A 14,759-nucleotide genomic window follows, 5' to 3' on the forward strand; every position below is an offset into this window, starting at 1 on the left:
TCATACCATTCGCAACCAAAGCTCACGCTGATGTTGGCTTCATTCTGTAGTTATTATCTCAGAACAGGAGGTTAAATTGTCATCAAGGCTTTATATAGGAAGGGAGAGGAGGGCGTGTTTGAACAGTTTTATAGCCCATGTCCCTTCACAGGGCCGGGCCACTGATTGAGCAGAGCCCTATCTTATGAAAACCCAAATCTCACATTTTAGAAGCTAAAATCACATTTCATCCCATCACGAATAATTTCATATTCAAACATTTAAATTGAACAACAATTCCATGTGAATCCGATAACTCTGATGTGTAGACTTTCCACTGTAGAGTTTGTCATCTTATCATTGATGAGAATGTCTCAGATAACAACCGAACTGACATCATATTCATTAAGTACCACCGCATATGTTCCGTTCGTCGGATTACCAGAATATAGTTCATTTCCCCCCACCTTCTAATGTTCACAGAATCTCTATGTTAACCAACGGTTTTGCAAATGTAACACCAGTAGGGTAGAGAGAGGAAAAATTGGGGAAGAGGTATTTATGACTGTCATAAACCTACCCCCAGGCCAACGTCATGACACTGCTTACAAGCAAAAATTTAAGCAGGAAGCACCAGTGACAAGATCAATTAAAAAAATGGTCAGATGAAGCAGATGCTAAGCTACAGACTGTTTTGATAGCACAGACTGGAATATGTTCCGGGATTCTTCCGATTGCATTGTGGAGTACACCACCTCAAGTCATTGGCTTCATCAATAAGTGCATTGATGACGTCGTCCCCACAGTGACCACACATACTGTACATATCCCAACCAGAAGCCATGGATTACAGGCAACATGTGCACTGAGCTAAAGGCTAGAGCTGTCACTTTAAAGGAGCGGGACTCTATCCCGGAAGCTTATAAGAAATCCCGCTATGCCCTCGGACAAAACATCAAACAGGCAAAGCTTCTATACAGGACTAAGATCGAAATGTACTACACCGGCTCTGACGCTCGTTGAATGTGGCAGGGCTTGCAAACCAGACCACAAAGGAATCACATCCGAGAGCTGTACAGTGACACAAGCCTACCAGACGAGCTAAACTACTTATATGCTCGCTTCGAGGCAAATAACACTGAAACATACATCAAAGCACCAGCTGTTGCGGAAGACTGTGTGATCACGCTCTTCGAAGCCAATATGAGTAAGACCTTTAAAACAGGTCAAAATTCACAAAGCCGCAGGACCAGATGGATTACCAGGATGTGTACTGCGAGCATGTGCTGATCAACTGGCAAGTGTCTCCACAGACATGTTCAGCCTCTCCCTGTCTGAGTCTGTAATACCAACATGTTTTCAAGCAGACTACCATAGTGCATGTGCCCAAGAACACTAAGGTAACCTGCGTAAATGACTACCGACCCGTAGCACTCACATCTGTAGCCATGAAGTGCTTTGAAAGGCTGGTCATGGCTCATATCAACACCATTATCCCAGAAACCCTAGACCCACTCCAATCTGCATACCGCCCCAACAGATCCACAGATGATGCAATCTCTATTCAACTCCAAACAACGAGACAGCCTATAGGGTGGAGGTCAGAGACATGGCCGTGTGGAGCCATGACAACAGCCTATTCCTCAGCATGATCAAGACAAAGGAGATGATTGTGGACTACAGGAAAAGGAGGACCGAACATGCCCCCATTCTCATTGACGGGGCTGCAGGGGAGCAGGTTGAGAGCTTCAAGTTCCTTGGTGTCCACATCACCAACAAACTAACATGGTCCAAGCACACCAAGACAGTCGTGAAGAGGGCACGACGAAACCTATTCCCCATCAGTAGACTGAAAAGATTTGGCATGGGTCTTCAGATGGTTGCATCACTGCCTGGTATGGCAACTGCTCGGCTTCCGACCCCAAGGCACTTACAGAGGGACGTGCGAACATCCCACTACATCACTGGGGCCAAGCTTCCTGCCATCCAGGTCCTATATACCAGGAGGTGTCAGAGGATGGCCCTAAAAATTGTCAAAGACTCAAGCCACCCTAGTCATAGACTGTTCTCTCTGCTACGGCACGGCAAGTGGTACCGGACCACCAAGTCTAGGTCCAAGAGGCTTCAAAACAGCATCTGCCCCCAAGCCATAAGTCTCCTGAACTTCTAATCAAATGGCCACCCAGACTACAAGAGGCTTCAAAACAGCATCTGCCCCCAAGCCATAAGACTCCTGAACTTCTAATCAAATGGCCACCCAGACTATTTGCATTGACTCCCCCCCTCTCTTTTACACCGCTGCTGCTCTCTGTTGTTATCATCTATGCAAAGTGACTTTAATAACTCTACCTACGTGTACATAGTACCTCAATTACCTCAACTGTTGACTAGGCCCACATAGATCCTTTTGAATTAATAGGGATTCTATATGAAATTATATGATTTGGTGTATAAAAAAGCATGCAAGAGTGTGCACATATAGACGGGCCCATTCCGCGAAAAAATTAATTCAACTTTCACCCCTGGTTAGGGTTAGAACTAGGGTTAGGGGTTAGGTTTAGAGTTTGGATTTAAGGTTAGGGGTTTGGTGTTAAGGTTTAAAGGACATTTTAACCCCCGCAACATCAACATATGTTAAAATGGGGCGTTTCTATGTTTTGTAGTAAAATAAGATCGAGGGAGACAAGTGTTTCGGTTTGTCTTATGTAATTTTAACCAATTATGAGTAGGCATTGCCTACTAATTAATTGCCTACTAATTGGTTGATGATGTCATTGTAAACACTTATCTTCCTCTATATTTGTTAGTACAAAACATAGAAAAGAGCCATTTTCACATATGTTGATGTTGGGGTGGTGCTGGAGATGACAAATATGAAATAAAATATTGTGAAATTTTCCGTTAAGGTTAAGCATTAGTGTTTGGTTCAGGGTTAGGGGTTAGGGAAAATTGGACTTTGAATGGGAATCAATTGTTTGTTCCCCACAAGGATAGTAAAAACAAACGTGTGTGTGTGTCCACGTGTGCCACGTCAGCTCCAATCTAAACTAAACTGCCCACAGGTCCCTAGGGAGAGGGCTCAAGCCAGGGCAAGGAGAGATGAGGGAAAGGAGGGCCGGTCAACACCGTGGCGGGGATGAGATGAGATTAGGGATGTGGGGGCTGTACAAAGCATTCCTCTCCACTGAAACATCACTTCCAAGAGAGTTTTCATTTATGTTCTTCGTAGCTGTCCATTTACCCCCACAAACCGATGCTGGCACCAAGACCGCAGTCAACAAGCTGTATAAGGCCAAAAGTAAACAAGAAAATGCGGTTCCAGAAGTGGCGTTCCTAGTAACCGGGGACTTTAATGAAGGAAAACTTAAATCTGTTTTACTTCATTTCTACCAGCATGTTACATGTGCAACCAGAGGAAAAAAATCTAGACCACCTTGACTCCACACACAGAGATGAGTACAAAGCTCCCCCACCCATTTGGCAAATCTGACCATAATTCTATCCTCCTGATTCATGCTTAGATTAGAAGGAAAAACTAAAGCAGGAAGTATCAGTGACTCGCCCAATACGGAAGTGGTCAGATGACACGGATCCTACAGGACTGTTTTGCTAGCACAGACTGGAATATGTTCCGGGATTTATCCCATGGTGGGATTTATCCGGCTTCATCAATAAGTGCATAGATAACGTCATCCCCACAGTGACAATATGCCAAGCAGAAGCCATGGATTACAGGCAACATCTGCACCGAGCTAAAGGCTAGAACTGCCACTTTCAAGGAGCAGGGCACTAATCCAGACGCCTATAAGAGATTTTGCTATGCTCTCTGACAAACCATCAAACAGGTAAAGCATCAATACAGGACTAAGATTGAATCCTACTAAACTGGCTTTGATGCATGTCGGATGTGGCAGGTCTTGCAAACTATTATGGATTACAAAGGGAAACCCGGAAGCTGCCCAGTGACACAGGCCGACCAGACGACCTTCTATGCTAGCTTCGAGGCAAGCAACATTGAAGCATGCATGACAGCACCAGCTGTTCCAGACAACTGTGTGGTCACGCTCTCTGTAGCCATTGTTAGTAAGACCTTTAAAGAGGTGATGGGGCGTGTATTCAGAGCATACCCGGACCAACTGGCAAGTGTCTTCACAGACATTTTCAACCTCTCCCTGACCTAGTCTGTAATACCTTCATGTTTCAAGCAGACCACCATAGTCCCTGTGCCCATGAACACTAAGGTAATCTGCCTAAATGACTACCGACCCGTAGCACTCACGTCTGTAGTCATGAACTGCATTGAGAGGCTGGTCATGCATCATATCAGCACCGTCATCCCAGAAACCCTAGACCCACTCCAATTTGCATACCGCCCCAACAGATCCACAGATGATCTCTATTCAACTCCACACTGCCCTTTCCAACCTGGACAAAAGAAACACCTATGTGAGAATGCTATTCATTGACTACAGCACGTACGGCCCAGTACATCACTGGGCCAAGCTTCCTGCCATCCAGGACCTCTTTACCAGGCGGTGTCAGAGGAAGGCCCCTCAAGTTTGTCAAAGACTCCAGCCACCCAAGTCATTAACTTTTTTCTCTACTACTTCATGGCAAGTGGTACTAGAACGCCAAGTCTAGGTCCAAAAGTCTCCTTAACAGCTTCTACTCCCAAGCCATAAGACTGCTGAACAATTAATCAAATGGCTACCCGGACTATTTGCATTGACCCCCTTTTTTCACTCTGCTGCTACTCGCTGTTTATTATCTATACCTAGCCACTGTACATATTACCTCAATTACATTGACTAACCTGTACCCCCACACATTGACTCGTTACTGGTACCCCCTGTAAATACTGTAACCTCGTTATTGTTATTTTATTGTGTTACTTTATTTTACTTGAGCTTATTTCGTAATTACTTTCTTAAAACTGCATTGTTGGTTAAGGGCTTGTAAGTAGGCATTTCACTGTACGGTCTAAACCTGTTGTTTCCGGGCTCATGTGACAAATACGATTTTATTTGATTATTCTTGACTGTGTTGGTGTGTGTGGAAACATGATAATTCCTTAGTGATGTGGACACCGAGGAACTTGAAGCTCATGATCCACTCCGCTACAGCCCTGTCGATGTGAATGGGGGCGTCCTCGGCCCGCCGTTTCCTGTGATTTTGAGGAAGACGTTTTTGTCACTGACCACCTCCATATAGACTGTCTCATCACTGCCGGTGATCATGCCAACCACCATTGTGTCGTCAGCAAACTCAATGATGGCGTTGGAGTCGTTCGCGGCCACGCATTTGTGGGTAAATAGGGAGTAAAGGGGGACTCTTTAGGCACTCCGGAGGGGCCCCCGTTTTTAGGGTCAGCGTGGTGGATGTGTTGTTGCTCACCTTCACCACCTGGGAGCGGCCCGTCGGGAAGTCTAGGATCAAGTTGCAGAGGGAGGTGTTCATTCCCAGTTTCCTGAGCTTAGCGATGAGCTTGGAGGGCAATACGCTGAGCTATAGTCAATGAACAGCTTTCTCATGTAGGTGTTCCTCTTGTCCAGGTTGGAAAGGGCAGTGAGGAGTGCAATAAAGATGGAGTCATCTTTGGATCTGTTGGGGCTGTATGCAAATTGGAGTAGGTCCATGGTGTCTGGGATGATGGTGGTGATGTGGGCCATGGCCAGGCTTTCAAAGCATTTCATGGCCACAGATGTGAGTGCTACAGGCCTTTAGTAATTTAGACAGGTTTCCTTGGCGTTCTTGGGCACAGGACTATGTTGGTCTGCTTGAAACATGTAGGCATTACAGACTGGGTCAGGGAGAGGTTGAAAATGTCAGTGATCAGCACATGCTCTGAGTATACTCCCGGTAATCTGTAGATAGTTTGCAACCCCTGCCACATCTGTCAAGCATCAGAACCGGATTCGATCTTAGTTCTGTATTGACATTGTGTCTCTTTGACAACTACAACCTCTGTCATTTTGTCAGAGGTTGTAGTGGGATTCCTTATAAGCATACGGATTAGCGTCCTGCTCCTTGAAAGTGGCAGCTCTAGCCTTTAGCTCAGTGTGGATTTTGCCTGTAAGCCATGGCTTCTGGTTGGGATATGTACGTACGTACGGTCACTATGGGGGACGACGTTGTCGATGCACTTATTAATGAAGTCAGTGATTTATGTGGTAAACTGTTTAATCCCGGAACATATTCCACTCTGTGCTAGCTAAACAGTCTTCCAGCTTAGCATCCACTTCATTGTAAGCAGAAATCAGGAGGATAGAGTTATGGTCAGATTTGCCAAATGGAGGACGATGGAGAGCTTTGTATGCATTTCTGTGTGTGGAATAAAGGTAATCTAGAGCATTTCCCCTCTAGTAGCACAGTTGACATGGCGGGGAAAATTAAGTTAAACAGTTTTTCAGATTCCCTGCATTAAAATCACTGGCCCTATACAGCTGTTTATGGCCCTATACAGCTTGTTGAGTGCAGTCCTAGTGCCAGTATCGGTTTGAGGTAGTAAATAGACAGCTACGAAAAATATAGATGAAAACTCAAAAGGTAAATCGTTTGGTCTGCAGCTTATTATGAGGTATTCTAACTCAAGTGAGCAAAACCTAGAGACTTTCTTAACATTAGAGATTGCGCACCAGCAGTTGTTAACAGAGAAACACACACCTCCCACTTAACCTTACCCGAAGAAGCTGCCGTTCGGTCTTGGCGATGCATAGAAAAACCAGCTAGATGTCTCATGTCAGGCCAATTCTTGTCTTACACACAAAAAGTCCAAGTTTATAAATGAAGAGAGATGAAAATGTTTATCTAAAACATTATCACAGATCCTAACGCCTTTCTCCCCTGTCCCCTCCCAGGCTCCTTCTTCCCGGCACTGAAGCCATCTGACATGGTCTTTAAGGTCATCTTCTGGCTGGGCTACTTCAACAGCTGCATTAACCCTGTCATCTACCCGTGCTCCAGCAAAGAGTTCCAGCGCGCCTTCACCCGCCTCCTCCGCTGCCAGTGCCACCGCCGCCGCCGGGTCCTGCGGCGCTTCTACAACCAGCGCTGGCGCACGGCCGTCAAGGGACCCCACCACCAGGGCATAGGTGGCAGGGAAATGGATATTATGGGTATCAGCAATGCCAGGGTGACAGACTGCCAACCGGAGTACACCCTCAACCACGAGTCGTGTGGGAGCTCGCACTACTACAAGGGATCTAAAGGACCTTCACTGAGTTTTAAAGGGTGGAGCCTGTTCCCGCCGCTACAAAAGTCATCGTTCCAGCTCAAAGAGAAGATGAACAATCTGTCAAATAAGATTAAGGGAGGTCCGGGCGGGAAGGGAGGCGTCGCGGCCCCCGCCCTGGCGAGGACTGAGATAGACACGGTTTCCATGGGGATTTACAACGATGTCGCCGAGCAGAGCTGCTATCAGATCTATGACCTCACAGAGTGCTACGGCCTGAAGGAGACAGACATCTAGATTCTTGAGGGACAGACAAAGGGAGTGGCTAATGTGGATGGCTACTGTCATTAAATTGCTTAACCTTCTTCAATGACATTTGCAGTGTCTCTGCAAGTGAAAGCGGTTGATGGTTGCCTTTGGGGTATCAACATGGGGAATAACCAATATAATTCCGCCTTAAATCACCTAGATGGGGTTTGCCGTTGCAAGCCAGAAAGAGGTAAAAGGAAAAGGAACGTGCTCTTTTCCACTTGCACCATGGAATGGAATGTGGAAATTCCACAAAACGTAAGATCGGAACATGGGGTTATCATGGGAACATTTGACCAGCAAACAAACAGGCCTAAAAAGAACATTTGTCTGCAGAGAGTTGTTTGGACATCGATCAAAGGGCCGAGTTCATTTTGTCTGGAAATGGCCCACTTTGATCCAAGCACAAATTGCTCCAAAATATGATATCAAACCTTTAATGATTGTGTCGTGTTTGTTTCATTTTATTGGATGGTAATTGAAGTGAAGTGGAATGGAACGTTATTTCTTGGAGCTGCGTTAAAAAGACAAAATGCAGAACAATGAGTGGATATGGAAAAGTCACTTTCTGGACAGGTGGCAAGATGTCAAACTGACTGCTCAATGATAGGCTGGGCTCTTCAGCAGCTGGTCACTGTGCCCTTTGAGCATTCTCACTCTCAACTCCAAGCAGCTCAACCCCTACAACCAGCAGCAACATGGAGACACTATGAACCTCAGTTTGACCATAACCTACAGACAAACACCCCTTTTCTAGGGTATCAGACCATCCAGCTCATCACAATGCAGCCGGGCACAGGTGTGTGTTGTCTTAACAGAGCAAACGCATATAACAAAGTGACAGCCACTGACTTGAATGACGAAACCATTGCACAGGACAATTTCGGGATGATATGGGTAAACATAGGGTAACGTATGGGTAATTATAATTGCATCTGATGATTTTGCTAAGTGAATGAGTGAAGTGAGCTGTGATGAACTGACATGAGCAGACCTCTGTGAAATTGCATTATAAAAGTGATAGGTCACGTTCAGACTGAAAACAATGTTTGGACCAGTTGAATAAGTATCGTGGTGTATTTACCTTAACTGCATTCAGAGCCAGAGAGAAGATAGGTCATTTATCTTTTGAATGGACAAGGGTTGACAGAATCAAAGCCTTGAACCCATTGATTACCGTAGTTGTCTGTTCTTTGCATTGCCAAAAAGACGCTTTCGTTTTGTTTGTATCTGCTGATGGTTCAATGACGTCTGTCAATGTCAAGCAAAATAAAATGGAAAAAAATACCACTTTAAAAAAAATGTTATGTCATTTCTGGAGGGTGGCCATGGTCGGTGCAGGCTTTTGTTCTAGCCTAACGATTCAACTGAGGAACTAGCGAAACCTTAACTGACTGTATCAGGTACTTTGTACAGTAGCTAGGTTTGGACAAACTACACAAGACCAGTAGTGGCGAATCTTGGTGGGGCAAAAAAAACAATGTGGGATGCATGCCAGCCAAGCCGCTAACAACAGATCACAACACTAAACAATACATGAATTGCCCTATAACAGTGACAAAGGGTGCCCACAAATTGTTATGGCCTACATAAAGCTGTCCCAAAAGCATTCCCAACACCTTACCACCCCTACACCTGGCTTTCAGCGGCGCCTTGTCTGGCAGTGAAACAGTTCATTCAGCCTCATTTACTGCCTTTTAAAAAGACATAGCTGATATGGCTGACTTGCTTAAACAAATGTGGTTTCCACTGACAATTGAGATGTGTAAACTATGGCATAAGGGGACGACAAGCAGATAAGAGGCAGTCCGTGATTTCCATTAAGACATTAATGAGCGAGCGACGACGGACGCAGTCAATATAACTATTTGTTCAGCACCTTTGAAATGTACAGCAACAGAATTCAGAAATATGGGCCGTTCTTACAGTGTACTCCCTGTACACCAGGTAAGAACCGTAGTATAAATCGATGGGAAATATAAACAGACAATGAAAGCTCTTACAATATTCAATGATACCTTTTCTCTAAAACAGGTTATAGGCTACATGTGTACCACCAAGTTAGAACAGTAGGTGACATTAAGAGGTGAAAATAGACCAAATTATTGGGGTGAGGCGCATTGAACACCGTTTGGGTCTTTGCGTGTCACAAAAGATACATGTCATAACACTATTTGACACATTAAATAAGCTTTCATTTGACACGTCAAACAACACAATTCTATTATAGAATGTTGTATGTGCTGAATTTGCACGTGCAAGCCAAGCGCCACCACTACTATCAGTAGCAGTGTCAAAGCTGTATAAAAAAAGTTGTCAAACAAGCAAAGACCGGACCAGGAACGATGTGTTTACAAATACAGCGTTGGTGACAATAGACCAAATTATTAGGATGAGGCACATGGGCTACTAACAGCTTACTACACATCATGCACTTCATATTACTTTCTTAGCTACAGTATATATATCTCCCTGGCATATTACATCATTCATGCAGCAGCATACAAGACATTTTTGGACTCACCTTGTGAAGGTCCTTTGTGGGCAAATTTTGTCATCAAAGTCTGGCATTCTCTGGATTAATGGTGGGAACCTGGGGAAAAAACCCACACAACTACTCCATTGAATAGCAGGCTAACGTTAGTGGTTGCTTTGCAATGCTTGCAGTTAGCCTCTGATTCCTTCCAAACGACCCATTGTTGAATTTGCGATTTCCAACTTGTAGGGTAATCTTTATGAACACCTTTTATCTATAATTTCTCTTCATTATTTCTCTTCATATGACAAGGATTAAAAAAGGATTTACCAGTAGATTGTGGTCTTGATTCATGATGATGACTGCTCACTAAGACATTAAAAGTAAGATGTTGACATGATCAGTACTATCAGAGCTATTGTACATATAACGTGAGTTGACATCATTGTATCTGTGGCCAATGACCTTGAGCCTTCTTGGAAGGACACTTGTAATGTAACTCTATGGCCGGACCCAAAGGGCTGATATGTCGGATGTCTACACTTACTAAGGACTTAAACTTGCCGATGACGTACTGTCCCTGTGAGTGACAGAACACTGCGACAATCACGGCGCAAAGCTCCTATTTTCTGCTGACATCCACCACCACCACCACCGACATCACCGAGCTAGACTGAAGCCCCTGCATTTTGGAGCTGCCTTACTCTAGAAAACAAAAAGGAGACCATGTGTGTATGCAGCTCTATTAGCTGAATGATATATATTTTAAATGATTTGCAAACTGATATGTGACACGTATGAATGCTAAAATAACATGCCTTAACAGGCAAGCCCCCAATTTTTTTGTTAATATATTAAATTTATTTTTGCTAAAAATGTGGGGCTCAAAACATGTGGGGCTCTACCCCACCTGTCCTGAATGACGGGTCGCCACTGCACACCAAATATGCATTTGAACTATTATTGTACTGTACCTGTCATTCCCAGCAGGTGTCACTATTGGCAGCTGCTATTTACCATTTACTGCAATGCCCTACCAGCTGCAATCCCTCACAATCACAATTCACTTCAAATTTCCACGATCACATCAAAGATGGCTTCTCTGACATCAATAGAGTAATAGTAGCACTACCGGAGTAGTATAACTACCACCGATGAGGGCAGAAAAGATGGTTCCTTGTCTCTGTGTGTTATACACTAATACTATACTAAGACACTATACACTATACACTAAGAACACCTTCCTAATATAGAGTTGGTTGTCTAGGTCTTAAAACCTGCAGACACTACGACCTCCATGGAATGAGTTTGACAGCCTTGATCTACACTGATCGAAGTAGATTTGATAAGTGACATCAATAAGGGATCATGTCTTTCACCTGTATTCACCTGGTCAGTCTCTGTCATGGATAGAGCAGGTGTTCATAATGTTTTGCACCCACCCCCCCCCCCCCCCATAAATATTAAGACAAAGGAAAGCACTAGACATAAATTATAGATTTGTGTCCCAAACGGCACCCTATTCCTTATATAGTGCACAACTTTTGACCAGAGCCCTACGGGGCTTATTGGGGACTAGGGTGCCTTAAGTACTGTATGAGTCAGCCGCTGAGTGAGGGGACCAGCCAAAATCTCTGCCGAGCTGACAATAACAAAATGGCCATACAAGCAATTACTCCAGACAATGACTTCAGCAAAGAGGATGTAGAGAGGGAGAAAGGGAGAGAGAGAGAGAAGAGAGCGAGAGAGAGTTTCAAGGTTCATTGTCATGTGCACTAGAATAGTGAAATGCCTTTCTTGCTTTCAAAACAATGAAGTAATCGATATCAGTAGTACTATATAAAAAAGTAAAGCAGGACAAAAACGAAGAACATGAGAAAGTAAAGTGAGCTATATAAAGGGTCAGTTCTAGGGTCAGTGCCAGGACCATATATACAATGTGCAGGAATACTGGAGTGGTAGGGCCAGATAAGTAGTGGTAGGGCCAGATGTGACTAGTCATCAGGATATAGTATATGATAAACAGAGTAGCAGCAGCATACAGTATATGATGATTGTATGTGTGTGTGTGTGTGTGTGTGTGTGTGTGTGTGTGTGTGTGTGTGTGTGTGTGTGTGTGTGTGTGTGTGTGTGTGTGTGTGTGTGTGTGTGTGTGTGTGTGTGTGTGTGTGTGTTGAAGTGTGAGTGAGTGAGTGAGTGAGTGAGTGAGTGAGTGAGTGAGTGAGTGAGTGAGTGAGTGAGTGAGTGAGTGAGTGAGTGAGTGAATGAGTGAATGAGTGAGTGAGTGAGTGAGTGAGTGAGTGAGTGAGTGAGTGAGTGAGTGAGTGAGTGAATGAGTGTGCATGGAGTAAGTGCAAAAATAAAATAGAAGGGTCAATGCAGATAGTCTGTGTAGCCATTTTGTCAGCCATTTAGTAGTTTTAAAACTTAGGGATAGAAGGAGCATTTGGTGTCAGACTTGTTACTCCGGTATCGCTCCGGTATCGCAATTCACTTTTTAATTTTTTTATTTGGGGGGGAGGGAACTCAATCGAGGTCTCGGCTTACTGTTGCGAGTTAGAAGAATAGAACAAGGTGCAATTTAGAAATGTGGTTGTGCAGTTTTTTTCTTGTTATGTCAGGCACCGATAGTCAGTCAATTAGCCCACGGCTATGGATGTGGGTACCCAGACCAGCAAGCAACTGCAGCCCCTCATGATGAGTTCCAATTTTTTGTGGCCCCCATCCCCATCAAAGTTCCCATCCCTGGTCTATGGCTTTGGTGGCTGGAGTCTTTAACAATTTCCCGGGTCTTCCTTTCACACCGCCTGGGATGGCAACCTGGTCTTAGATCATTTCGTATTATTATTTTTGTAAATCCGAGACACTGGTATTTATTAATTTTCAGATGTCCATCATCCATTTCATATGATATGTCACGATTTACAATTTGTGTGATATGTTACGAATTTGCAAAATGTACAATGTGTTACAAATGTGTTAAATTAATGATATGTTACAACTTCCAATTTGTTGTGGCTAACATTAGCTAGCTGGCTAATGTTAGCTAGGCTCGGGGTTAGGGGTTAAGATTAGGAGTAAGGTTAAAGGGTTAATTAAGTAACTTTCTGTCCATACCAAATGTAACATATCATAATCATTTGAGTGTCCCAGATTAACGTTAACTACGTTACGTCTAGTCTATGAGACCAGGTTGGATATTGAGGTCCTGGATTGCAGGAAATTCGGCCCCAGTGATGTACTGGGCCGCCCAAGGGTGGTGCAGTTGCCATACCAACCAGTGATGCAGCCATTCAAGATTCTCTCAATGTTGCAGAGAGAGAGGGGGGCAGAGAGCGAGTGTGTTTGTGCGTGTGTGCGTGTGTGCGTACAGCCTACTTGCTGTGAGGAGGGGGGGGGGGAGTCAGTCGGCATCTCAACTTACTGTTGTTATAGCATACTGTGGGTATCATAAGTATTCACCCCCCTTGGATTGTTTTACATTGTTGCATGACCAAGGTTGAAACAGATTTATCGTGATTTTCTTCATTGACACACACACAATACTCCTTAATGTGAAAGTGAAAAGATAATTCTACGATGTTAATAAATGAATACAAATTAAATAACTAAAATAGAGTTCTTGCAGAAATATTCTCCCCTTTTGTTTAGGCAAGCCTAAATTAGATCAGGAGTCAAATTTGGCTTAACAAATCACACAATAAGTCACATTGACTCGCTCTGTGTGAAATAATAGAGGTTGACATGAGTTTTGCATGATGACTACCCCTTCCTCTGTCCCCCATACATACATCATCTGTAAGGTCCCTCAGTCAGTATTGAATTTCAAGCACAGATTCAACTACAAAGACCAGGGACCTTTTCGAAAGCCTCAATAAGGGCAGTGATTGGTAGGTATATGGGTAACAATAACAAATCAGACATTGAATATCTCTTAAAGAATAGTCAAGTTAATAACTATGCTGTGGATGATGCATTAAACCACCCAGACACAATAAACAGCCATCCTTCTGAACCGAGTTGCAGGACAGGAGGGAAACTGCTCAGGGATGTCACCGTGAGGCCAATGGTGATGTTGAAACAGCTCCAGAGTTCAACGGCTGCGAAGGGAGAAAACTGAGGATGGATCAACAACATTGTAGTTAATACCACAAGAATGATCTAAGTGACAGAGTGAAAAGAACAATAAAAATACACGGAATATCAACATCCTATATGCAACAAGGCACTAAAGTAATACGGCAACAACAACAAAAACATGTCAAAGAAATAAACTGTTCAACCTAAATGTAAAGCCTTATGTTTGGGGCAGATTCATCACAACACATCACTGAGTAACTGCCTACAAGCATGGTGGTAGATGCATCACGGTACGGGTATTGTTGTGATATGGGGGGAAGGTTAGTGTGAGGACATAGACAAACACACTTCCACACTCCATTCCCCCAGGGGGCAGCAGCAATCTTGTCTAAATGCTGAGCCTGCTTGATAAGCACATCAGGTGTTTCCAATTAAAGTGATCTGTCAGAGTGTTTTTGTGTTTTGGCATACCTTTATTTATTTTTTGTACGTATTTATGTTTTGTCATCCTCTGAAAAAATAATCATAAGCCTGAACTGTCCGACAAAGACAGTGAATGTTTTTAGCGCGTAAATTGAACGTTATTCCCCTTTTTTTGCACTTTTCTCTATGTGTATCCTGACCTTGAACATACTGTAAGCATGAGAATAGCATGATATTCACCTGCTATTTGTTCTGGGTGGAGATGTAAGAAATGAAGGTGTGGTGGAGGTATGTCTACAGATATTCTGACCTTGACTTAAT

General features: G+C 43.8%; 1 protein-coding gene across 1 annotated transcript in view; it reads left to right on the forward strand.

The window, feature by feature from the left end:
• LOC109901067 (alpha-1D adrenergic receptor) overlaps positions 1 to 8,752 on the forward strand; it is a 30,585-nt gene extending 21,833 nt beyond the window's left edge. Inside the window, exon 2 of the mRNA XM_020497076.2 lies at positions 6,837 to 8,752. Within this exon, the coding sequence (XP_020352665.2) occupies positions 6,837 to 7,447 (611 nt within the window). The 3' untranslated portion in view covers positions 7,448 to 8,752. The remainder of the gene's footprint in view (positions 1 to 6,836) is intronic.
• Positions 8,753 to 14,759: the final 6,007 nt, after the last annotated feature.

Source organism: Oncorhynchus kisutch, linkage group LG12 (assembly GCF_002021735.2).
Source record: "Oncorhynchus kisutch isolate 150728-3 linkage group LG12, Okis_V2, whole genome shotgun sequence".
Lineage (NCBI taxonomy): Eukaryota > Metazoa > Chordata > Actinopteri > Salmoniformes > Salmonidae > Oncorhynchus > Oncorhynchus kisutch.